The sequence below is a fragment of the Perca fluviatilis genome, chromosome 16 (assembly GCF_010015445.1).
Source record: "Perca fluviatilis chromosome 16, GENO_Pfluv_1.0, whole genome shotgun sequence".
In the NCBI taxonomy this organism is placed as follows: domain Eukaryota; kingdom Metazoa; phylum Chordata; class Actinopteri; order Perciformes; family Percidae; genus Perca; species Perca fluviatilis.
In genome coordinates this window covers 12,448,266-12,474,701 of record NC_053127.1, presented here as the reverse complement: position 1 = coordinate 12,474,701, position 26,436 = coordinate 12,448,266, and the positions used below count along the sequence as shown (strand labels likewise).

At 40.1% G+C, this 26,436-nt stretch overlaps 2 protein-coding genes across 4 annotated transcripts; both read right to left on the bottom strand.

The window, feature by feature from the left end:
* Window positions 1-766: 766 nt before the first annotated feature.
* Window positions 767-2,918, bottom strand: foxi3a (forkhead box I3a). The gene is made up of 2 exons (XM_039777442.1): window positions 2,211-2,918; window positions 767-1,730 (listed from the first exon to the last, which is right to left on the bottom strand). Exons 1-2 carry the CDS (start codon window positions 2,758-2,760, stop codon window positions 1,039-1,041), a joined length of 1,242 nt encoding a protein of 413 aa, XP_039633376.1. The 5' UTR covers window positions 2,761-2,918; the 3' UTR covers window positions 767-1,038.
* A 5,422-nt stretch (window positions 2,919-8,340) lies between these two features.
* Window positions 8,341-23,940, bottom strand: lcp2a (lymphocyte cytosolic protein 2a). Of its 3 annotated transcripts, none has more exons than XM_039777440.1 (22): window positions 23,794-23,940; window positions 23,418-23,697; window positions 21,255-21,317; window positions 20,612-20,658; window positions 19,189-19,254; window positions 18,599-18,624; window positions 18,273-18,313; window positions 17,788-17,980; window positions 17,093-17,178; window positions 16,945-16,999; window positions 16,564-16,641; window positions 16,171-16,196; window positions 15,881-15,900; window positions 14,616-14,729; window positions 14,402-14,420; window positions 14,300-14,315; window positions 14,113-14,200; window positions 12,581-12,633; window positions 11,276-11,358; window positions 9,918-9,992; window positions 9,552-9,701; window positions 8,341-8,910 (listed from the first exon to the last, which is right to left on the bottom strand). In XM_039777440.1, exons 2-22 carry the CDS (start codon window positions 23,493-23,495, stop codon window positions 8,761-8,763), a joined length of 1,527 nt encoding a protein of 508 aa, XP_039633374.1. In that variant the 5' UTR covers window positions 23,496-23,697; window positions 23,794-23,940; the 3' UTR covers window positions 8,341-8,760. The 3 variants fall into 3 exon arrangements, with proteins under 3 accessions (XP_039633374.1, XP_039633373.1, XP_039633375.1); XM_039777439.1 differs by having other exon boundaries at window positions 23,801-23,940; XM_039777441.1 differs by lacking the exon at window positions 23,794-23,940 and having other exon boundaries at window positions 23,418-23,787.
* Window positions 23,941-26,436: the final 2,496 nt, after the last annotated feature.

Below are 26,436 nucleotides of genomic sequence, written 5' to 3'. Positions count from 1 at the left end.
AGAGCGTCCTGACAGGGAACATCACTATATGGACACAGCACCGATTAGGACCGCAAGGCCCTGCAGAGAGTGGTTCGATTGGCTGAACATAGCCTACAGTAGCAGGTGCCCTACCCTGCCTAAATAATATTTAAGCTAACAGTGATGTGGGGGAAGCTAACAGTGATGTTAGCCTGTTGGAGAAGCTAACAGTGGCGTGGAGGAAGCCAACAGTGATATTGGAGAAGTTTACAGTGACGTTAGCCTGATGAAGAAGCTAACAGTAATGTTAGCTGGTTGGAGATGCTAACAGTGATGTGTGAGAAGCTAACATGTGTAAAAAGCTAACAGTGATGTTAGCCACAGATGCTTACAGATGATTTCTTATAGATCCTGTTAGCATCTCATTCTGGGACAGAATTAACTGTTAAAATAGCAGCCTGTTTGATTTTATGCTTTAGTGTTAGAAATGGAAGTGCCACAGCTCATGTATTGCTAGTTTATTGCTATTTACATAATTTTCTTTTGTGGGAATGTTACATTCTTTGGTTTCTTTGTTTATTTAGCCTACTTATTTCTTTATTATTTTACTTCTTAATTTGTAATTTTAAAACATTGATTAGTTGTAAAAACAACCAACTACTTCCTTGTTTATGTTGTCTTTTTACTTTTAATAAATAATATCTGATGATGAGGTCATAGGTTTATATTTCGTTTTGTTACTAAATAAACTGTACTCAGTTTTTTTCATCCAGACCATTCAAAATTGTTGCATTTTTGTTGTTTTTGTTTTGTTTTTATTACAAACACAAACATTCAACTGATATTCACACTATAAAAAACATTCACCCACCAAAAAAATGATAAATACAAACATTCCCACACATTTTACAGCTAGCATAGTGCATTCTGGCTGGTTTGAATTCAGTCAAACATCCACCTGGAGTCATTTTACACATTTAAAAAATACTTTACAAAGTTTAAAATTCAACATCAGATTCGCATCAGTTCTCAGTGTAAACACAAGATGTTCTCTGGAGGTATCACTTTCAGTTTGTGTCACTGCTGGAGAACAAGAGAGTCAAGGGGCAGATTATCAGCGAAGCCCCCAGAGGAGAGAGGCCCACACTGAAGCTGCAGCAGCTGCTGGGCCTCCTGGAAGTCCGTCAGAAGACAGGACGCCGTCTGCAGGTCGGCGTAGAGAGGCGGCGACCCGGCCTGGGGGTCGGCGAGGTAGGAGAAGTGTGGGGGAGTCAACTGGGAAGACGGGAGGGGAGGAGGAGGAGGTAAGGAGTGATGAAGGGAGGAGTAGAGGGGAGGAGAGGAGCTGCAGGCGTCCCACTGCGGCACCACGGCGCCAGGCGAGTAAGAAGAGGCATATCCCTGAGAAGGAGGAGGGGGTGAGGCATGGTCCGGTACCTGCATGTACAGCTCAGGGGAGCTGACGTGAGAAGGAAGAGGAGGGAGAAGGGAATCCTGGAGGGGACACAGGAAGCTGCTGAGGCCGGGGGGAGTGTCTGAGAGTGCAGGGAGCTCAGTGCTGCCGCCACCACTGCTGCCGCCATTGCAGTGTATGCTGGGAATTTTAGGGCTGGGCTCTGACAAGCCAGAATCCGAGGATGAGGAGGAGGAAGTTTTCCTTCCAGTGGTCACGTTATCTTTCTTACTCTTGCTCTTCCTCTTGCGGCAAAAGTTTCCATTGTCGAACATCTTCTCACAGTTTGGGTCCAGAATCCAGTAGTTTCCTTTACCTGCAGAGAGGACGAGAGGAAGAGAGGAGGGAAGAGGAAGAGGGAGGTTAAAAAAAATAGCAGCAAGTATTTTCAGGAGGTTTAAATATCCAGAAATAAACAGCCTAGCGGTGGCTTTAACATCTGATTCTATGTTAAAAAAACACTTTATTTTTTAATATTCTTTTTAAAAGGCAGGACTATTATAACTGGAGTTTTATTTGTCTTTTCACAAAGCCCTGAGCTCCTTTTTCACTTTTTATTCAAAATCACAATCTAGCTATGATCTCAAAGAACAACCAGAACCAGCTGTTTTTTACCAGTGTCAGACATATTATTTTTATGGAAAAACTTTGTGGAGTTTGGTTTGGCATAATTTTATTTCTTTGTTAGAAACACCATAAAACACTATTTGACTTGAACTTGATGTAAAAGGATTTTTTTTTTTTATTAACTGATAACAAAAGCTTTAAAAATGATAAAGTGGGATTTAAAGCTCACCTGGGTCACTCTCGTTGCGGGGAACCTTCCGGAAACAGTCGTTGAGCGACAGGTTGTGGCGGATGGAGTTCTGCCAGCCGGCCTTGTTGTGGCTATAGAAGGGGAAGTTGTCTGAGACGTACTGGTAGATTTGGCTGAGTGTCAGCCGCTGCTCAGGTGCGCTCTGTATTGCCATGGCTATGAGTGCAGAGTAGGAGTACGGCGGGCGGACCAGGCGCAGCATGTCCTCCGGGGTGGACAAGGAGAACCAGGGGCTGCTGGGGAACAGGGGCCTCTGGAGGCTGTAGAGATAAGGGAAGAAGCCTGGAGGGAGTCCTGTGGCCCCAGAGATTGAGTCTGGCTCTGGGCTTTTGAAGCAGAGGTAAGGGTCGCTGTGGTTGTTAGAAGTTGGGAGCCACGTTGATGCAGACAGGCTGGGCTCAGGAGGAGCAGGAGGGCTGTACAGGCTGAAGTCAGACGGATCGAGGCCCAGAGAAGGAAGCTCCTGTTGGGGGAGAGATCGTCCACACAGGGAGGCAGATGGATCTTTCTCTGTGACAAAGGACGTCATGCTGGAAACTCTTTTCCTTTGTGTCTTTCTTTCTTCACTTTTCTGTCTCTCTAGTAGTCTCTACATAAACATCTGTCTGTGGTGACGTCCTCTTCTGCTCGGGCTCAAAGTGTGATTATATAAAAATGTGTGTTTGTAGAAGCCAAACACAGCCAGTGTCGTCCTCTTGTACCTGTCCACCTGCTGCTGCTCACCTGAGGAACTTATACTCTGCTGCCCCGCCCACGGACGAGCTGATTGGCTACTTTGCTATCTCTAATACACATGCACGGATTCACATGCGTAAGTGATTCACATCCATAAGTGTGTGTGTGTGGTGGGGGTTGATTTGAATAAGAGCAGGTTGAATCCCTTCCCTCAGGCAGATAAGAGCCTGAGGATTTAATGCTGAGGTATGTCACACACACACACACAGCTTGACAAATGAGTGGTTGATGCTCTTTTTACAGTTTAAGACGTTAAAGCGTTTTGTCTGGCGAAAGTCACTGATTCTAAACATTAAAGATAAAACAAACGGTGACAATCTAAACTCCTGTTAGAGCCTCCTACAGGCTGCAGCCTCCATCACAGACACAATATGAAAGTGTTGCACAGAACAAACATGTATTTATTTTGACATACAAGCAATCCTAATGATTTATCTATTCTTAAGCCCCATTCAGACAGGGTTAATATCACAGGTGGAGACATGAAACACAGATCATTCAGTGGGACTTAAACTTCCCAAGGATATCATTATCTCTGATGTGTTTCTATTGTTGTAGATTTAGGAACTGATGCAAATTCAAACCACTAAAAAAAAAGTATTTATTTTAAAAAGTTTAATATATATACAAATATTTTTATATAGGGTGAAGTCAGTTAAGGTTTTACATCTTGCCTCTTTAAGTATTGGCAGCCAAACACAAAACATGTTATTGCATTGTTGCTACAAATGTCCTTTACATAACACAATCATTTTTGATTGGACTGAAATAACTAGGATTAAAATCTCAAATAAGACAAATATAATAATTAAAATGTTATCACTATACACTTTACTTTTTATGGGAAAGGATTTTGAGTGACTGTCCCATTTTACCTGAATGCATCAGGTAAAATTAGACAAAGAATTAAGCTGAAATGGTAAAGTGAAACCAGCATGTTGTGGGAAAAACATCCAAAGTTACTATGCTATTGTGTGCCACCCTGTCATGTAACAGACATTTCTTTGTGTTTTTGTCACTTAAAGCATATTATAGAGGATGCGGTGAGTCCATGTCAGCCACAATAGTCCAGCATTAGCCATCATTGTTATGTATTGTTATAGCCATCATATCACACAGTTAGTGAGGTTATAATCATTTAATGAACTAATGACTGAATTGATAAATGTATTCAGCCTTTTAAAAACAAACAAACATGCAAATTGTCCTTCAATGCTCCTAAACTGTCTGGTGTCATTTTTAACCATCATTTTACTTGAACGTGTCATCAAAGTGAGGCAGGGATTTTTCATGTGTTTGAAAGTCCAAAGCTCCTAAAGTATATTTTTACTTGGCAACATAGTTTATAGAAATATAGCACACATTCTAAAGGTAATACTTAAAGGAGTCTTCAGAATTTATGGGGTTTTCTTGAAAATCTACCAAAAAGGGTCCTTTACCCTTTAGTTTTATATTTATTTTGCCCCATCTTATTGAAGCAGTCAACAATGGCTTAACTGAAACAAGAGTCTATCTTACTTCATGAAATAAAATCTTATGTTTATTTTAAATCTGCTGATTCAGGGTGTTCAGATTCCTTTAGAAGTGCCTGAATCTAATTTAAAAGAAACTGCAGACTGACAGACCATCAGCTGCTGTTTGAGGTGTCGCCCACGCTATTGTTCTTAAAACCCCAAACACACCATCAGCATGTCAGCATTCACAGGAGCAATTTAGTCCTAATCAAACGGTAATGTTGTACTTTAATGTAAACTTTTCGTCTAACTTTGAATGTTTATTTAAATGTTCTCCTGTAAATCAGGATTACTTGTTTGACAGAGTAACAACAGTGTAATGGTTCAGTTATTTTCAGCTGTTGTGAAGTTTGGAATAAATCCCCCACAACTAAACTTAACAGGTCAAGTCATCTGCTGGTGTGGTGTCAACAAATCTTTATAAAGATTACCAAACATCAAACATAGATTTTTTCAGAGTCACTAATTAAATAAAAAATTTTTAAGTCACAGTTAACACAAACAAACTAACCAATCAAGGCAACAGAAGAGCAGCGAATGACTGGTTTTGTCGAAGGAGGCTGGTGGCTTTGAATAGAGTAATATACTGCGGGGCAGCAACTGCTTTATTTTAGCCACCTAAAAAAAATCTATATCAGTTTGAGTATACGCTATAGTTGGAATATTTTCTAGTTAACTAGTTTATAAAGTCATCAGAACCTTTCTGAAGCTCCATCCAGCCTTGGTTTCTGTCTGTAGTGGAGGTTATTTTACATCACCTGCCCTTACAACATCATCAGCCAAAACCACCATAAATCCAGGTCACTGACAGCAGAGTGTCTCAGTGCGTCTGGACTGAAGCAGACAACCGTCTTATCTGCCAACGAGATTAATATTTCACACCTGTGTGTGTGTGTGTGTGTGTGTGTGTGTGTGTGATGACAGTTGGCGGTGGCAGCAGTAATCTTTGCCCTGCGGTGCCTTCGAAGACGACACAGACAAAACAACACACTCTGAACTATAACTGACTGGGATTATACAGAGAGAGAGAGAGAGAGAGAGAGTGAGAGAGAGAGGGAGAGGGGGTGCAGGGGCTCATGGAAAAAAAGTAAGAGACAACCTTTAACTGTCAAATATAGTGCAGTTTAAGGTAATCGGCAAAGGGAAAATACTTGTTTCACATTAATGACCTTTAAATAACAACATACAGCATCAACAGTTGGCTCCACAAATTCCTGAATTACTACAGCCTCAATCACTCAACATGTGAATACATCCCCTAAAACCTCTGATGCTGTTACTAGTACAAATCATACTAACTAACCCTCACTGTTTTAACGAGGTGACAAAGTATAAGAGCACCAAACCCAAAACTTTTACTAAGTGAAAAGTCTGTGTCGTGGTGGTTGTTTTGGTGAGAGTGCGGCAACACTCTATAACTTGCCCATTTTACTACAAGTTGAACAAAGTGTTGCATTTTGCCCGATAAAAAGGGATGTGTTGGATTCAGCTGACAGCGATATCTCAACTACTAACGTGACTGGCGAGAGTGTGGATGTAATAACTGTGCCCTTTGACCTTCTAGTGGAAGTTACGTAGGCAGTAACAAAATCTGAACACAAGTAGTCATCTGGAGACGCATGATAGAAACAGGTGTGGTCGGCGATGCTTCTCGGTTCTCCACTTGTGTTTGTATCCCGGAAACATTTTAAAACCAAGTGTAAACATGGTCTGTTTCTTGTTACCTGATTAGTGTTGTGATGCTTTACAGAGTCACTGGGGCGCTAATGTGGCTACAAACTGCTCATAGTGGCAGGGACAATCAGAACATTTTAAATTTAAATATTTTTTAATATTTAAATTCTGCTCCTTCAGAGAAACAATGAGGCTGCTAATGTTTTAAAGATGTTTTAATTAAACACCTGAGAGAAAAAACAGTTACATCTGATACATTTACATTGAAATAACAATGTCCCACACTGAATGCACAAAGTATGAACATTGGAGGCTTGTGAAAAAGAATGGAAAATACAATCATTAAGCGTGGGATTTTCTTTCTTAGCTGAAGATAGAACCAGGACAAGTTTTGCAATCAACATGCATAGTTTGAATGTGTTTAACTAAATGCTATAGAAATATAGCATTGATTCAATATATTGTACTGGAAGTAGCATCATACAGACATAACAATCTAAAACCTCTCAGAAATGTTTTAGAGCTTTTAAGTTTAAAGGGGTGATAGAATGCAAAACCGATTTTACCCTGTCATAGTTGAATAACGACAGTTCGGTGGGTAAATAGGACATACATAGAAGCTCAAAATCCCATTGACACCCCTTTACTATGAAAATCTCATATTTTGAAACTGCCGCTGAAAACAGACGAATCTCAACAAAGCTGGAAGTTGACGTCAACCTCCCAAGACCTGTAACTTTGTTACGCCCATGGGTGTATTAAGAGAACGGTCACGCCCCAACATTTACATAGGCTACACAACTGACCTGAGATCAGGTAGTTTTCTGAATCTAGGTCACGCAGATCTCTGCTATTCCATTACAAAATTCACTTCTGAAACTTTTTTATGCGAGAAATCCACTATGTAAAGCTCAAATATGGGCCGTTTTATGAAAATGGATGGCTAATTGCAAATTTTGTCCGACTGTGTGTCGGAGTTAAGCGGCCAGTGCTACCTGGGTTGCTACATCGCCGCCATGCCTGTCCTCCGTCACAGACCCCGGCCTGCTGTGAGCTCGATTGAGCTCGGCCGGCGGCCCGGTGTTCAATACCAGCGCAAACTCACCCTTTTCTGGGTGACTGGACTACTACACGCCGCTGCCCTGACAGAGCTCCAGGGCCTGCAGCTGGCTGTTCTCCCTCCCCTCTTCCTGCTACCGGCCGGCCGGTGAGTGACTGAGAGGGCGGTCAGCGAGCTTGTTACGCCCGCAATCTCTTACCACAGCCCGCAGGTTCCAGTTAATCTTCTAATGGGTATGTGTGTTGAGTTATTTAAACAAACAATCGGGGAAATAAACGCCTCTTGTCCGCGAGTCTCATTGATAGAGCCCGCGGTGAGATGGAGTCCATCAATGAGAGCTAGCTAACCTCCTCCTAACTCTGACATTCACAAAAATGCATTCAATTGAAATCCGAAATTGGACAAGTGTTAGCTAAGCTTTGTAAGACCTTGGAGAACCTGTAATATTCATGCCGTGATGAAATTCAAACTGTAAATATAGCTATAGTTATGCCGAAAGTGTAGCTAGCTGCGATATTTCCCCATTGTAATGAATGGGACATATAGCAAGCAGCTGCTCGTCCTACAAAGACGCCTCGCGTTCATAAAAATGCCTTAAAATCAAATCGGACACAACGGTTAGCTTTATAAGACATTGAGGTAGATGTTATATAAGTGGCGTGACGAAATTCAAACCGTAAATATATTATAGTTATGCCGGCAGCCAGCCGCGGTGCCTCGGTAGTGCAGTATCCACAAAGGGTGACTTTGCGCTGGGTATGGAGCTCAGCAGGCTGCCGCTTTCTCGTAAGACTGTGTGGAGCTCCTAAAGTCCGACACGTCTTGCCAAATTTGCAATTAGCCATACATTTTCGTAAAATGGCCCATGTTTGAGATTTATATAGTTGATTTCTCGCATAAAAAAGTCTCAGAAGTGAAATTGGTAATGAAACATTGCAGTGTTTGGAATATGAGATTCTGTCGCGTCTCTAATGTGTGTGTATTGGGGATTTGCTCAACGAATCAGTGCGCATCTCTAATGTGTGCGTATGGCAATCTAAATATTCATGAGCATACAATATTTGGAAGAAAAGCTCTTGTTACAAATAGGGCCAAAACACAGGGATGCATAAGGGCCCATAAAATATCAACCAGGCCATTTTCAGCCCAACCAATGTTACATACCCCATTAGGAGACCATAAGGAACACTGTGAAATACCCTATATAATCATTCTATCACCCCTTTAAAGGTTTATTGTGTCAAACACTTTAAACTCAAAACTGAGCGCTGACATAAAGCTAGAAACTGTAGTTTGTCAATGGTCAAAAATAAGCACAGGAAGCAACGTGTGCAAAATAATTTGTACTCATTGTTACAGATAAAAACCTGAGCATGTTTATGGAGTTGTTCCCATACCGATAACAGTATCGGAAATCCCACAGATACCGCCTAAAATGCTGGATCGGGTATTGGCGAGTACCACGCCTCAAAGGCGTTTTAGGTGAACATTAATCTTAATTCCCTTTGGTTTAGTTTTGTGATCTGGTGTGATCCAGTTTATCCGGTCAGGACCACGTCTCTCCGGTCATGTGGTATCCAGCTGGCTCAGAGAGCAGACACTGGTTCTGCTGGCTGGAGGTGCGGTTTTTTGCATCGATGAGGAGCAGAGGAGACTGGGAGTAATGGCCAATGATGCCACTCACTGACGGGAAAGACTGCGCGCGCACACACACACACACACACACACACACACACACACACACACACACACACACACACACACACACACACAATTAAAGTTTTCCTGACCTAAAGAATGCAACAGAGGAGTTGGAGGGGTAAGGAGGACTGTAGGAGGCCTAAAACTGATACTGGATTAATGCTCACATAGCATGCTAATGTGCTAAAATGGTAAAAATTAAATACTGAATTTGCGTGCAGACATACAAAACTTTAATATGTTAGTGTCAAAACTTCTGGTAGTCTGCTGGACAGTTTTTTTCACTTACAAGACAAAATAAACTGAGGACGAGGACTAAGCTGGAGTGTAAATTTCTCCAGATCAGGACAGATATGCTAACATTAGCCCCAACTCTGATAGCAACCAAAAACCGACTCCCTCATAGTGTAAGTGTTTTTTCTTTATGTAACCACACAAATGAAAGTAGTTAGCAAATGATATGCTAACTTTTGGCTTTTTGTAAGTTTAATGAATGGTCAATTTAAGTGAATGGGACAACGTTCACATTTTCATTTCAAATACAAAATCAATACAGTTATTACACAAACAGGTTTAGTCCCTTAATAGATAACTTTACTTCTTCTGAAGGCCTCTGGTCAGTAACTTCATGTTTACCTCCTGGGATTTGAGTCCAGTTCCAAGCTGGAACTTCTGGTTCTGCTGTCTGATCTGGATGTTGTAGACTTTATCCTGATAGAAGACCATCAGGGTGAAGGGCTGATTGGCCAGCTGCCGGGTGCTGTCCCTGACCAGGTATGTCCCGTCCTCAACACAGTCACAGAATAATACATGAGGGGTGGACGTCACAGAAAAACTTATGTTAAACTACTCCCCATATTTTTTGAGCCTATAGGCCTATTTGTTTAAATTTGTCAAATTCTCTCCATCAAAACATTGCATGCAAAGTAACTAAAAAAATATCTTTTTTAAAAGGAATACATAAAATGTTCTGTAGGCTACTTTTATTTTACTTTTTGTTACCTTTCTGACTTGTTTTAGACATCCCTCTGCCTGACCTCTGGTCACTTTACCCACATACCAGCGAGGGTCCAGCTCCTACACACAATATATATAAAAACATTATACTTACAGAGCAACAAACACAAAGACGACAGCACCACCTTCTGTTCACACTGAAAAACACCTTTAGCTATACACCATTAACAGCTAACAGGGGACCTCAAACTGTGTGCAGGTTTATAGAAACATAGTCATTCAGAGTCTGGGGCTATGACGTGCTTTTAAGGTAATGAGTAAAATGTTAAAATTGACTCTCTAATTAAGACAGAGGTAATTTGAGCTCTTTCTTGGTTTGTTGGTATTTCAGCTGCGTTGTTCTGTATCATTTGGAGTCTATGAATCATTTTCTGATTTATGCCAGTTAGGAGACCATTACAGTATTATAGTATACAGTATTGATTTATTTTCTCTTTTGTTTATTTTTTTATTTATTGTTTCGCCTTGTTTGATGTATTTCCTGGAACCGGATTATGGTGACCCACAGAAATTAATAAAAATAAAAAAATAAAAAAAGGAGACCATTACAGTTAGGTGAGGAAATAAAAGTGTGTTGGTGTCCCTGAAGCTCAGAAATGTATTAAAAACTTATTGTATTGCTATCTTTGTGAGGACCAACAGTTTTAAACCATCGTAGTGAGGACATTTCTGTATTATGATCAATTGTAATCACTACTGATTAAGAATGGTTTATAGACATTATTTACATTATATTATTAACATACTTAATTGTATTTATGCTGTAAAAATGTTAATTTATTATTATTAATGTTGTATATTTTCCCTCTTATCAATTTCACTTGTCTTTGTTTTGTCTTTTTAATGTATTTGATCTAGTTTCAGTCTAACTTTTATTTAGCTTTTTAGATATTATTGTATTATTATTAGCTTTTAAGTCTTATCTTATTGTGCTTTATTACCATCATTTGAGACATAAAGTAGTTTAATCTATTTTGTGTAGTTCTTTAATGTAGTTATATTTCATTCTGTTTTACTACTATTACTGTTAAATCTTTTTTTTTTATCTTGCGTGCATTGGTCTCAAATTGTTTAATTGTTTTTGTCTTTTTTGTTTTGTTTACAGTCCACACTTGTTCAGTCTTATTATTGTCAGCCATCTTTGAAGTTAACCTGTATGAAAGGTGATATACACATAAAGTTTGATTGATTGCTTGATTGACTGATATGTCAAAGGACCGTTTGAATGTTAAGAATTGATTTTAAGGTTCAGGTTAGAACTAGGAGCTAGGGAATGCCAATGAGGGTCCTCACATGTAGAGAAAGACAAAAGTGTAAGTGTGTGTATGAGTGTGTTTTGTTACCTGTGTGTGTCCTGTTGTGGCTGGAGAAGGATGAAATGACTGTCTGTCTGATCCTATGAAGCTGCCTCTTTGTTCGGCAATTGCTGCACGCGCACACACACACACACACACACACACACACACACACACACACACACACACACACACACACACACACACACACACACACACACACACACACACACACACACACACACACACACACAGAGTACTTATTGATAATAATATTCCTGCTGCTGGATGAAGCAGCTACAGAGTCTGTAGGTGACAGAGCGCCCTCTAGTGTTTCCACAGGGCTGGCACAAGACTGGGTGGGGAGTTTTATGGTGGTATAATATCACATTAACAACAAAAAGCAATGTTGTTTGGTTTGACATTAACACAATAAAACACCACACAGCACATCAAAGCTGTGTAAACATATATGATTAGGCCTATTTGGGAGGCAATAAGACAACATACATTTAGTCAAAGTGTGTCCATTAACAGTGTGCTGAATGAGCTATCAGCAGCTCCTGTTTGCAATGTACCCATGGATGTACAGACAACTATCACTGGGTTACTCTAAAACTGAAGAAAACAGGCAGGTTTTGCAGCTTTTTTTCCAATGATTTCCAATACATTTATTCTAGATGGACATCAGAGATGATGATATCCTCGGGAAGTGAAAGTCACACTGAATGATATTAATGTGTGTTTCATGTCTATGTGTTCACATTTTACTGAGTTATGAAAAAGAGAAGTTGGAGTTTTGAAATGAGAGTTTTGCCTCTCATTCACCTCTTGAACAAGGCAATGTTAATCCCGTTTGAATGGGGCTTTACTCTCAGTTAGAAAGAGAATAAGCAGACAATTTCCCAAAATGTCAAACTTTTCCTTTAAAGGTCCAGCGTCCATATTCATGCTCCATCTTGAAATACATTAGCCAGTAAGGGACATACGGGACATACTGCTCCACCTTTCATGTTTTTGCTGTCACATGATAAACTCACAGGTGCTGCTAATGAGGCTAACGGGTATCGTAGCTTCCCGGCCACGGCAAGTTTGAAGAAGGAAACATAGAGGACCACACATATTCAAAATCCTAATTTCAGGAATAGGAATCTTCTTCTTCGCCCAGAAAAAGGATATTGAAAAGAGCAAGAGACCGGCTTTTTGAAACGTAAAGGCTACTGTAGCTGTAATACGTACTTTGAACTGCGTGGTGCGAGAGAGTTGATTGCGATATATGATCTCAACGCTAGATGGGAGAAATTCCTACACATTGGACCTTTAATGTTTGTGTTTGTGTTGTTGTCTTCTTACCTGACTGCAGTTTGTGAGGCAGAGAGCCTGTAGAGGGCATACTGGGAGGCAGACTGCTCAAAAACAAACAAAGGAAACAGATTATGCATCATACATGCCAGAAATAGTTGACTAAAAGTTACCCTGTGGAGGCTTTGACCACTAGTGGGTTCCGAAGGAATTGGGAGAACTCGTAAGGCCGGTTACACACTGGATGCGTCGCATGAGCGTGTCAGCTGCGTGGCGTGTCCGTTTATATTTCGGCTCCCATGTTAACAGGTTAGAGCTTACACACTGCCTGCGTGACACGCACGTCTCAAGCGCGGCGCCAAAAATGCGTGCCTGCTAGAAATAGAACCGACGCCTATTTAACCACGCAACACGCAAGTGTGTTGGAAGCGTTTCCATGCAAAATAGAACACAAAAAGATGTTTATATGTCATTTAGACATGGATCCATATTAATAAATGACATGTTGATGTTTGAAAGTCTCTAGGTTTTGATATAAATGTAATTTAAAAATGTTCTAATATTGCACCTGTCAATACAGAACGAAATATTCTGTAGCCTATATTGCCGTCAATACTGCCGACGTTGTCTTTGCTGTAATCAGATCTTTATATATTTATGTTTAACATGGTATTTCATTTTATCAATGGGAAACATGCATGTGTCCAGACAAGGCTAGCAGCAGCAGCACCGCGTCAAACACGTTTCTGGTGTGTAAAGACATAGAAAAATCCACGCAGCCGCCACGCAGCTGACACGCAACAGAAACGCCACGCTCACACCACGCCACGCAAGAAGTGTGTAACCGGCCTAAGTAGCCATGAAAAGTCGCCTACACATGATCCGTGGTAAAACTGGGAGGTAGGGCGCAGAGCAGAGAGGGAAAGTGCAGCGCAGGTATACATCATTGCTTCTGGAATTGGTTGCACCTTGAAAGGTCAAATCAACGAGGTCAAAGTTTAAGTAATTTGAACTTGAATTTAGAATTTTTTTTATTCCGAACGGTGTGTGAGGCCAAGGGTAGCGCTTCCTTCGAGTTGTATCCACTGCCCTCACCATAGGAAAACAATGGCACAGCCAGCGCAGACCAGTTTTACCGCATCTTAAGAAGCCTCATAATAATCAGACTACAATAACCATGGCTGATAGTTAGAGGTGCAAACAAAAACCAAACTGGAAGAACAGTTTTTTTTTCTTGCCTTACTTGTGCATGAGTGTAAGGAAATTATTATAAAAAAATTCAAAGTAAGTTTAGGATTGTATGTGATTTGCTCTTAGTGACTTACAGTAAGAGTCCTGTTGACTACCGTAGGCCTACTTCAAACCTTTGACAGATTTAATGGCTGGTTTTAGAGCTAAAACACTTAGACCGAAAACATAGGAGTCCTAAAATTAGGACTGACATGCCCATTATTTTTAAAGAGTTTCTCCTAATACAGCAAGTTAGGAGCTACTTTTAGCCTTAAAATGTTTTGTGAATACGGCCCCAGTTTAGGATGTTTGTGTTCTCACAAAGCGCAATTACAGTGTGGTGTGCACCATACCTGTCTCCTTGGCGTGAGGGGGGCCCGGGGAATCCAACGCGAGGGAGGGGACCTTTATTGTGGAGGGGGAAGGTGTTGTGTTTAGGAGCTGAAAGATAGAGAAGAACATAAAGAATCACTCTTGATATTTTGGAATATACTTTTGTTTATGAAATGAACAATAAAAAAGCAGAAAAAGAAATCTCACCTTCATCTGGTATTTGCTGATGAGAGAAAAGAGAGGAAGGATCAGAGCTCATTCTAGACAAATTCACCATCACAATAAAACTCTGTCAGAGCAGACACTTACCTCTCTCCTTATATCAAACCTGTTAAACCAAACCACATGCAAAAATCTGGTTAATATCAAATAACATGAACAAGCTGTTTGAACGGTTTTATCATTAGGAATTGAAGTAAAAACATAAATAAGGAAACAAAAGTGTGTGTGTTCACACACTGAGATACTAACTAATTGGATGAAAAGTCAAGTATAATTTGATGAATGACTTTTGTGTGCAGACCTGTTGGCAGAAGGAGGTCTGGCTGAGGAGATGCTCCTGCTGACGGAGGTGGAGGACGGAGGAAGAACAGGTGGTTTTGTCCAGGTGGGAGGATCGGGGGTGTCCGTCTGAGGCCTGTACACATTAAAGATTGAAGAATAGGTTCAGATAGTTTTAGAGCCATTTTCTCATATGAACTCCAGACAATGTCAGAGAATCAGGTCCGGTCATTGTTTGAAGTTTCTCTTTCTCACATGAAGCACACAACAGGAGATTGTCTGTGTCAGACATGTTCTCACCTACTGGAAATACTTAGTTTGGTTTAGGCGAGGGGTTGCACCTGGGTAGAGTAGCAGCCTATACTATGTTACTGCAACAGAGGAAGCTGCAGGATCAGGAACGCAGTCCTAGGAACACATTTCTACGACCCTAGTTACCAAACGAAACTGGCATACTGCTCAAGCATCAACACTTGAGTTAGCAGCTACCTCCAAAGGGTTAAGGTTAGGGTCAGGTTGAAAGACAGAATACACCGCGGTCATGAAGCCGGTTCGCAATTTGGTCGTAAACAACCGAGTCTCTTGCTGTTTCTTGAATTTCTCTGACGATTCGGCATCAGCCCTTACCGACAGAAGTTCCACAATCGTGTGGTCTCTCCAGTTAGACTTTTATTGGTGTCTTAGTGTAAATCACCCTTCTTCTTCACTCTCTTGTTTTCTAACGGTTTCGCGCCAGCCACATGATAGAAACGTCATCAACACGTCCACTCGCTCGCTGTTAATTCTCCGGACAATGAGCGGCTCTATTCACACAGGGGCGCAAACAGACATTACGCAGACTTTGCACTAGGGAGCTGGCAGGGTAAAGACTGCTTGATGTCCGCTCCAACTGATTCGGGCATTATAAATTCTCACATACAGCTCATCCGAGTAATGTCTAGATAAGTTCAGGGTTGCAGTGCATGTGTGAAAGGGTCTTACTTCTGTTTCTGCATTTGTCTACCTTAATGTAATACAGTTTACCTAACTTCCTCTGGCCAGGCACTTAGACCCACTTAAGTTTGCTTACAAAAGTCACACTGCTGACTACGTTTGATATAATATAGCTGAAGAGGAGCCAAAGGCATACAAGCCTTCTGAATAAAAATGGATATTATAAGTCTGTGTTGGAGTGATAATATTGTTTAGCCTATGTAAAGTGTAAATAGAAGAGGGCCCAGCCCACACCGTTGTGGTGCCCCCTTATTTATCCCTAACAAATATGATGAACACTGTGTCTGTTCTTACCTCCAAGGATGTGTGCCTGGCTGTAAGAAACACAGAAATAAAATGAATACAATAATTAATTAAAAAATTACAAGTTACAGGGAAGTTTTCAGAGTTCGTGGTGATATAACAATAGAGTTCCTCAAGGTTCTGTTCTTGGTTTTGTTTTCAGTTTTCTATGTTACTAATATGATCACTTTACATAACAAAAAAAATCCTTCAGTTCAGATGATTTTCACTATATTTACATTGATCAACCTGATAATTGCTGTTTGTTGTTAAATAAACTTTAGTTAAAAAGAAAACCTCACCCTGTCCACTGTGTTGCGATGAGGTCCTGTGAAGAAGAGAAAAGTAAATGTCATTGTCATTAAAACATCAGCTAAATAACAGGATACTTATATAGATGACCAATACATCACATTTAATTTAATTGAATCTTTTGTTTGTTTGTAACATTATCATTGTGTGTCTGCAGGATAATTATGAAGAAGAAAACTTCATGCAATAAAATAAAGATGACAACAATAAAATCATTTCAATTGGACATTTAGTTTTCAACCTGTCCAAATTCCTTCTTTTTTTATAGTTGGTTGTTTTTTGCAGAGATTATTTTTCATAGAAATTAAGTGAAAGCAAAGGAAATCAATCAATCAATCAGCGATAGTTGTCCTTTAAAAAAAGGCATGCAGGTTCAGTGTTACCTCTGGCCGGGGACACGTTGGATCCCGAATCTCGGCCCGGTTTGTTGCCACGAAAGATCTGTGGCGGCCCTGGAGGAACTGAACACAACAACAGAATTAAAACAGAATGGAATTGTGTCCATTAACAGTGTGCTGAATCATGTGCCCATGAATGTACAGATAACTACCAATGAATTACTTTGATACTTAAGAAAACTTAAAAACATGATGATTTTCAGGTTATGCAGCGTCTTTTTTCTGTGATTTCTAAGTGGATTTATTAGAGATAATGATATGCTCGGGAATACCAAGTAACACTGAAATATATCAATATGTGTTTCATGTCCGTATGGTCACATTTCACTGAGTTATGAAGACGTGTCTGTTAACATGTGAACTTACATTGTCTTGCTCCAGAGTGTGGGGAGGGGTCTCTTCTAAAGGAAGACTCTCCTGGCTACACACACAATTAGAGGTTTAGTTAACTGAACTGGTGTTAACAGTTTAACACTAATGTTTAAAATCACTTGAGGATTAAAATGAGACTCACCATCCGAGATGAAGGTGCAGACAGGGTGGATACTGGGGGGCGAGGACACACAGCAGGGGGTGGGCCCCTGGAGGACAAATGGCTATCTACACACACACACACACACACACACACACACACACACACACACACACACACACACACACACACACACACGCCACATTGAGGGGTAAAAAATTCTTTATTTTAATTTTTTAAATTTAATCAGAATAAAGTCATAATATTTCAAGAACAAAAGTGGTAAGAGAATAAAATCGTAATTTAATAAGAAGTGGAGATTTTAATATAAATAAATAAGCAGTCTGTCTTTTATGTTAATGAACTGAAGTTACGACTATATTTTCAAAACATTACGACTTTTTCCTCATGCTATTATCACCTAATTTCTTTTCTAATAGTGGCCCTAATACTCGTTGTACTTTCAAGTCCTTGTGTATGAAGAAATATGTTAAATCTGAAGGGATAAACATCTGATTTTCTACCTTAGTATCCTGATTAACTGTAACTGTAGGACATTACCTCAGATAAATAGAGGAGCTGCACAACATAATCGACCAAAGCAAATTAATGGTGCAAAAAATTACATAAAATGACATATTTCTTCACTTTAAATGGTCCAAAACCAACTAAAACATCATCTGTATGGAAAAAGCATCCAGTAGTGAGAGTGAGGCTGCATCCTATCTTTTATCTACCAATGTAATCACTGTCTCCGATGGGCAGGGTGGGGCACAGCTTTTTAGCCAGGTCCTCTGGAGGTTCGGAGGGAGGGGGCTCGTAATCGTTGGACCCGTCGGGGTCATCGTTTGGGGACTCGTAGTCTCCCCCACTGCCCTCATCATCACCGCTGAATGGACTCTCGTAGTCATCTTCAAACTCTTCATCGTCCTGATGAAGTGAAGGACAGACGGAAAGGTGGATGACAGAGACCACAGATGACAGTTAACACCTTGGCAAGCACTTGGCAACAACTTAGCAATCAGCACCATATATGCCATATATGTCTTCTGTTTTTTGGATCTCAATTCCCAGAGATCGTCACTTGTGATTTTTAACACAACACATTACAATTTACCCCTAAAATCCCAGTAGTGTCAGAGATGGAAGAAAACTGGAGTTTTTCTGGTCAAAATTAAATGAAAAGACAAACAGAAAGACACAAATAAAAAGATGAACTTACAAACTCGTCTTCAGCCCATCCCTGAACGTCAGCAGCCATTTCTGCAAAGGAGAAAGCAGCTCACAGATGAATATATTAATATCTATCCATCTATCTATCATCTATCTATCTATCTATCTATCTATCTATCTATTTATACTTAAATTAATTGTTGACAGTAAAACATATTATCATTATAATCTTTAACATTAAATATATATATATATATATATGGTATACATGGTATAGAAATAATATACTAAATAATAAATATTGTAAAGAATTAACCCTAACCATTTTGACCCAACATGAGAAAGTTTGTGATAAATTAATAAAAGAAAAGGTACCTGGTTCATGATATTTGGGCGTTGGTCTGTGATGGTAAGAAAGATTATTATTACTATTTTTGATCATGAACTTTACAATTTAAAACAGTCAGCTAAATTACATAATCAGCAATATTGTTTAAAAACAGTAATGGTATTAACAGAAGTAGGCCTGCTACTTCACAGCATATTATTTTAAACCCTCTCTAATATTCCTTTAATATATCTGTCTAAACACATGTTGAAATACTACATTCTATTACGTAATTTCAAACAAAATATATATTTATAATTTAAAATATTTGAATATTTGTTTAAATATGTTCTGTGCGTGTAGTGTGAAGCAACAACTGTGTTTTATAATGTAATCCTGGATTATATAAAACAACTGAATTACACCAAAACAGAAAGGCAGAATGAAGACCGGGGGCTCTTTAACAGAGACCAGACAGTCAACAGAACGTCTGTATGACATTAAATATATACTCTAACTTACAGAAAACAGCAGTATTGTATTTTATATTTAAATCAGCAAAAACAGAAAAAAATGTCATGATAAAAGAAAAGGTGAGTGGGCTCTGGGTCGGCCATGTTTGAAACAAACATCTTACTTTTTACCAAACAGGCCTCTCCTCTCCTCCTTCTTGCTGATTTCAATGCTGATCTTAGAGATCATCCTGAAGAGATAGAAACAAAAAGATTGTTCAAACTGTTCTTTATCAGTAACAATGTGATGAGCTGCTATACCCAATTTGCACCTGTGATTTCTCACAATTAAGTTTAACACCAGTGGTGTGACTTTTCCACTAGGTGAGGCTATGGCTCTATGGGTAGCTCTGTGTATTTTGGCCATCTTTGTATTTTTAAACATTAGTATTTTAAAGTATTTCTCATGTCACAGAAACCACTGAGCGTGAATCTTGTGTTTTAGATATCGATAGGCAATGAGAAGATTTGATTGATGCCAATGCCATTATCGATTCTGTTTATGGATCCGATTCTTTATCGATTCCTCTATTGATTCCTGATCAATTTTCTGTGTGTGGAAAAAAAAGTAGGCCTACACAAGTTTTCAGCGTCAGCCCAACTGTTATATTATCTGAGTCTGAACACAGAGTAGATGATGTGAGGGAATATTTGTACAGCATTCGTTTTCATGTAGATTTTCTTAGTCAAAGAAAAAATCTGTTCAACCTGCCTGCATGGCACCAATGTCATAAACAGAGGATATTTACTTTTGGCAACGGACGTGTTGCGCGGTTGGGAAGCAGTGGCACTCGTGCGTAGAGAGTCAAATACGTTCCTGGAATTTAAGCCCATGTTGCGTAACAAGATGTTTCAGCATATTGCTAGTTTTTTCTACCCTCACTTGAAATGATAATTTTACAGACACTGCAAGCAGCACTGTTGTCATCTTTCTTCGTAAAATGAAGCCACCTTTGGACCGTTTCTTCCTTGAGTCCTTCTTATTGCTATGTTTCCAGCAGCAAAGACGCATGAGTTTGATGTAACTGTTGTAATTGCAAAACTGTTAGAAGTAAAATGTTGAAGTTGTTGAGAAAAATTAAGTTAAGTTTATTATTATTATTTATAGTATCAACAATACTTCTACCTTTATCTCAACTACTATATATATTATTAATAGTTTCTGCTAAATACAGACATTTCTTTTACTTTGATTGAAATCGAAATTGCTTTGTGTTTAAAAGTTTCCAAAATATTTCTTTAACTGTTCAGCGAGTAATTTTTCAACTTTTGGGATTCCTGGTGTAATATAAGTCAAAAGGGTCTCCAAATTTAAAATAGTTGGGGTTATGAGATGTTGAAACCTTTAACACTTTTAATAGATACATTTACTCTTCAGTGTTTTTTTTAATAAGAGAAGCATCGAACCAACTTTAGCCTTCCACTGGTTTGATAATTGTTCATCATGTGTAGATAACTGTCACATCTCCAGACAAACATCAGTGGGTGTGCGACGGTAATGATTAATAGTTTCTCTGAGATATGAATCAGCAGTTGGTCTGTACTTACGGAGCGTGAAGTTTGGGGAATTTCTGGAGGTCGTTATCACTCAGATTCTACAAAACAAGAGAAAACTGTGAAGATGTTGTTGTTAAACAGGACGTGTGTTTATATCATTGTAAGGACATTTTAGAGTCTTAACCAGACCAATCAAGAGCCAGGGGCGTTGGACTGGAGGGACAAAGCGGACTGACTACCCAGGGCGCTCATGTGAGAAGGGCCCAAAAAGATGCTAGAATGAATAGCTGTGGATGTGAGGAGGAGCCTATAGAAAATGCCTTTCTACAGGGCCCAGAATTTTGTGCTACGCCCCTGTCTAGGGCTAAAGCCTTACCTCCTCCTTTGCTTCTCTACATCCTTATGTTCTCTTTAACTTCTCCTTTCCTTCTCTACAACCTTCTGCCCTCCCTACATCCTCTTTTCATTCTCTTTCTCCTTCACCTCTTTCCTTCCTTTTCTACCTTCTCATAACCCACTTCTTGTCTAACCAAACTCCTTCATTCCTTCCTTTTGACCTCCTCCCTATTTTCCCTACATCCTTATATCCTCCTTCCCTTCTTCTCTGCCTCCCATCTTTTTCACCTCCTCTCAGCTGACAGGAGTATTTCACTAAAATGTTTAAAAAAACATTTTTAAATGTAAATTAACTCACCACAAATCTGGAGCCGCTGATGGAGTTCTTCATCACCACCTTATCACAGCCAGACAGACCCATCTGCAAACACACATTTCAAACATCAGTGACGTAGCTCACACAGTGTTAGTGTGGAGGCAGCAGGAGTTGAACCCTCAACTTCAGCAGGGTTATTGCCTTCATTCAGATCAGATTTATTGAGAATTAAAGGTTTTCTAAGTATTTGCCTCGTCTTTCCACCGCGGCGTGCTCGTCTGGTGTGCAGTATTTAGTGGCCACCATGCTGGCAGTGGGATGTGCACTGGATCACAGCTGTACTTCTGTGTCAGGCAGTTGCCCAATACTCCAGTGACCAGTGTTAAGCTGGTTTAAGTCCTATTTGACAGAAATAACTTTTTCTGTGAAACTGGGTACTAAGTCCTCCTCTCCAGTGGGTACTAAATTTGGCGTCCCCCAAGGATCAGTTCTTGGCCCCATGTTATTCTCCCTATACATGCTGCCCCTTGGTTCTATCCTTGAAAAGCACAACTTAAATTAGCACTGCTATGCTGATGATACACAACTGTACTTACCCATTTCCCCTGGTTGCACTTCATCTATCAATACAATCTTTAACTGTTTGGAGGACATTAAATCCTGGATGGCAGCAAACTTCCTCCAGTTGAATGACAAGAAAACTGAGATGATTTTATTTGGATCCCACACCTCTACAAAAAACCTGAGCAATGCCCTTGGCCCTTGGTCATCAAATTTGCAGAGCGAGGTCAGAAACCTAGGTGTTCTCTTTGACAGCTCTCTTAATTTTAATAAACAAGTCAGCTCTGTTGTTAAAGGTATTTTTTACCAGCTTAGAACAGTAGTTAATTAAGCTGAAATACTTTTTATCTAAGAACAATCTTGAAACAATCATTCATGCTTTTATTATCTCATGTTTAGACTACTGCAACTCACTATAGACATGCCTAACCCAATTAGTCCAGAATGCTGCTGCAAGACTCCTCACTGGCACCAAAAAGTACGACCACATAACTCCTGTTTTAGCTGCGCTTCATTGGTTGCCAGTGAAATTCAGAATTGATTTTAAAGTTTTACATTTAGTTTTTAAAGCACTCCATGGTCAAGCCCCTCAGTATATTTCCGATCTCCTGTCAACTTACTCTGCCGCCAGGTCACTCAGGTCCACAACCCAACAACTCCTCATCATCCCCCAGACACGCCTAAAAACAAGAGGGGACCAAGCCTTTTCTGTAGTAGCCCCCAAAATCTGGAATTTTCTTCCACCCCATATCAAATCCTATAACACAATTGCCAGTTTTAAATCAAACCTGAAGACACATTTGGATTCTCTTGCTTTTAACTCCCTTTAATTCCTTTTTTTTTCAGAGCAATGAACCAAACTCAACTTTTTCTTATCTTTTTGTATTTGCAAATTTTATTCCATTGGTGCTTTATTCTATGTTACATTATTTGATTTTACCTTTGCCTAACTACATTCATGGAATCTTGCACACTTGATTATGTATCTTTGAGGCATACTGTTTCTGCCTTCCCTGCTCTACCTGTAAAGCACTTTGGGTCAACTGTTGTTCGTTTAAATGTGCTATACAAATTAAATGACTTGACTTGACTGGCATTTAAAAAAATGGCCGGTTTGTGCAGGATGTTGCCCTGGTTCTGATTCTCTCTGACCAATCAGCGGTCTGTTTTAACTCCACCGTCTACCGGCTCAGTTCCATTGGAACCTCAACCAAGTTGGTACCAAAGAAAGTACCAGGTGCCGAATTAAGCGTACCATGCAGTGGAAATGCGGCATAAGTCTCTATCAGTAAGATGTCTTCCTGTCTGCTAACTGTGTGTAAACCAGTTTATACTCTGACAGAGGAGCTTCACTAAAACTGGATAGTGACACAAAGCTAATCAGCTGCAATAGCTTCCTCCATTTTGGCTCTCCGTTCCCTTTAAGATCAGTTCTGTCAGCGCGGCTCATTATTGGTCAACGGTGCAAATTTGTGAGTCAAAGTTCACCAAAGTTGAATTTGACACAAAGACTCATACCGAATGTTGTTGTGACCTTAATTGTTGTCTAACTGCAGCAAGTATCAAGTCTTAGTTAAATGATTTCTGTGTCCAGAAATAAAGAAAGAAAGCATGAGACAGTGAGAGTATCGACGGAGGTCTCACCCTCTTCAGGTAATCTGCCAGCTGCTGTGGGCTCCACCCAGTCACCTCCACCCTAGATGGCCCTCGGTCAGAGCTCATCTTGTGTCCTCAAAGACTTGACGTCCGTGCAGCTGATGTCAAACCAAAGACTTTTAACGAGAGGAGGCCACCATTTGAGTGGATGACGATCACCTCAAGATGAAATTGTATTTTCCCAGTCCTGCTGTTCTTCTTCAGGTGTTCTTCAGTTGGACGTCCACACAACAGCAGACAGAAAGGCCTTGCTCGTCAACACTCCTTCCTGAAACGCAAAACCAAACTTCTCTTAAAGACTCGTAGAAAATAGAATAACTGTCAGACGTCGTCAGAAAGTTTTACTTCCTCAAAATCAACGCACCACTTACTATCTCTCCAAGAGAAGAAAGCAGAGAGAAGAAAGCAAAGTGCAGGCAGAAATGTCACTGAGAAACCAAAATGGCTTCCTTCTTTCTTTCTCTCTCTCTTTCACTCTTTGTGTGTCTATGTCTCTCTATCTATTCGCCTCTCTTTCCTCCCCTCTCTCCTCCCCTCACTCCTTCCGTCTCAGAGGAAGTGACTGTGCAGGGGGGGGGGGAGTGAAGGCGGCATCCTCCTCCCCCCACCTGACCACAGAGCGGAACAAATGCTGCATTTGCACCCACTCGCTGTAGCTGAAGAAACTCAACACAGTTAAAAAAAAACAAGAGAGGAAGCAGGAAGTTACAGACTCTGGATCAGTTTGAGAGTTCAGCCTGATATCTGCAGCAACACTGAGATCAGATTAATGGCGTTGTCTTCATCTGTAGATTCACACAGCGCATTAACATGTAAAACTGCAACTTTGTTGAAGTGTGACTGATGGTGAAACGTAACTAAGGACATTTACAAGTAATGTACAAAGCACAAATTTAAGGTACTTGTACTTTACTTGAGTATTTTCTTTTCATGCCACTTTCTACTTCTACTCCACTACATTTATCTGACAGCTTTAGTTACTTTACAAATTAAGGAGAGAGTTTGGATCTTTCGAAGTGGGGTTGTATCAGGTACTTATCCAGAGTCAGTATATTACCTACCGCTAGTCTTGCATTGCCATACCTATCTCCACGACGCTGTGGAGAAAGGTCTGGCTAGTCCACACAACATTCCGGGATAGGAGAAAAGCATGCTCTGGTTTATTGGCATTTTTTTAAGCCAATCAGAATCGTCTTGGGCGGTGCTAAGTGCAGGACGCAGCACCGGTGCTGCTGCGTTATAGCCTCGGGAAGGAACTTGTTTAGGTGGAACGTGCATGTAGGGGATTGTAATTAAAATGGGTGTTGATGTGATGGAAATTTTAGTTAAAGCTTTAGTGCGTAACTTTTTGATATTAATGGACGTCCGTTACATTCAAGCCATTGCCAAATGAGTTGCTACAAAGCTAATTAAGACTCCACACAACTCTCTCTGTATTTCTCATTATGGCTATGTTAAGAAGATTGTGTCGTCCAGCGACTTTCGCACGCAGAAACTCGAGTGAAGATAATTACCTGTTCTGAAGAGTCCATCATGTTTATTTTTAATCCTCCCTGTCCTCTGTGGCTACCATGGTGGCTACTAGCAACTGCGTGTGGGCAGTGTTGTGGTCATGACTAAGAATTTCTCATGGGGGAGACAGAAACTACGCACTATAACTTAAAAAAAAAAAAGATAAATATAATTTGATTGTCAGTTCTAGCTCGGAGGATGTTTCCCAAATCGACCGGAGTTTAGAATGCCAACACAAAGAAAGCGAAAGGTGAGGGACATCCGGCCGAAGATGAGGGACATGTGGCGAAACTGGAACTATTCCATGAATGAAACGTCGTCAATACAGACTACCTATAGTAGATGGCGGGTGGCACGCCCCCAGTTTGAAGAAGCAGGCAGGAGTACCGACATGGAAGCTAAGCAATGTACTGCTGTAGACAGGGGCAGCAGCTAAATGTATTTTAGCCACCTAAAAAAAAATCAATATCAGTTTACACGCTATATTTAGAACATTTTCACCACTCTACCTTGCCGTCAAACAGTAGTTTTACCTTGCAGAACACAGGAGTTGCTGGTCTACCTGACTGCCTTGATCGGTTAGTGTGTTTGTTTTGTTGGTTCCTAACCCTTTAAAACACCAGTCACACAATAACACAAACTGAAGGGTAGACCATCCTTTTTTTCAAAGGAATCTTGTGATTTTGAAGAGAGCATAGATAACAGCTTCAGTTCCCCCTGTGTTAACTTAAACAGGGCTGTCAGACTTTTTTTTCTTCTTCTTCTTTTTGACTGTCAGAAGGAAAAACCCTGATGACCTTCCTTCTTTGTCAGCCATGAGGGGTGTGATGTGACTAATAAAAGTCTGAGAACAGCTCAGACGAGACGGGACTCAACACATTATTCACAAACCTTTAGAGCCGGCGGTGGGGAGGAGGCAGAACCAGCTCGCAGGTGGATTTTAAAAGCAAGGCTGACTTAGAGAGGTGCATTCTGGGAGTGTAGATACAAAAATAAATCCCCACATGTATAAGCGGTGGTCACAGCTGACGGTAACAGAGCTGCTGTAGTGTGACAATGCAAATATTTTTTTCTTTTTATTCAGCTTCACACTATTAATATTTAATTAAAATATTTAAACACTGTGTATATAAATACCGGAACCAAACAAATGCATGTGAAAATGCTGCATGTGCTTTGGTGCGTTTCCTCGGCTGCACACAGGCATCTGTTTTAGAGACAATGGCATGACACATTCAGTTGTTTGACTGTGGGGTGATAAGTTCGACTACGTTTTTGTTTTGTGTTATTTATGATGCAATTTTTGGTGATTTCAGAATTTTATTGTTATTGTTCATTTATTATATTTATGGTTCCATTTTTTTATGAATTTTAACATCTTGGGACCATGTTGGAGATAGGAATTTCACTTTATCATGTTTTTATGACTGCAGCCCATAAAGAAATCATAACATACCATATGTTCTCTTATATGATGCTGGTTATTTAACACGCG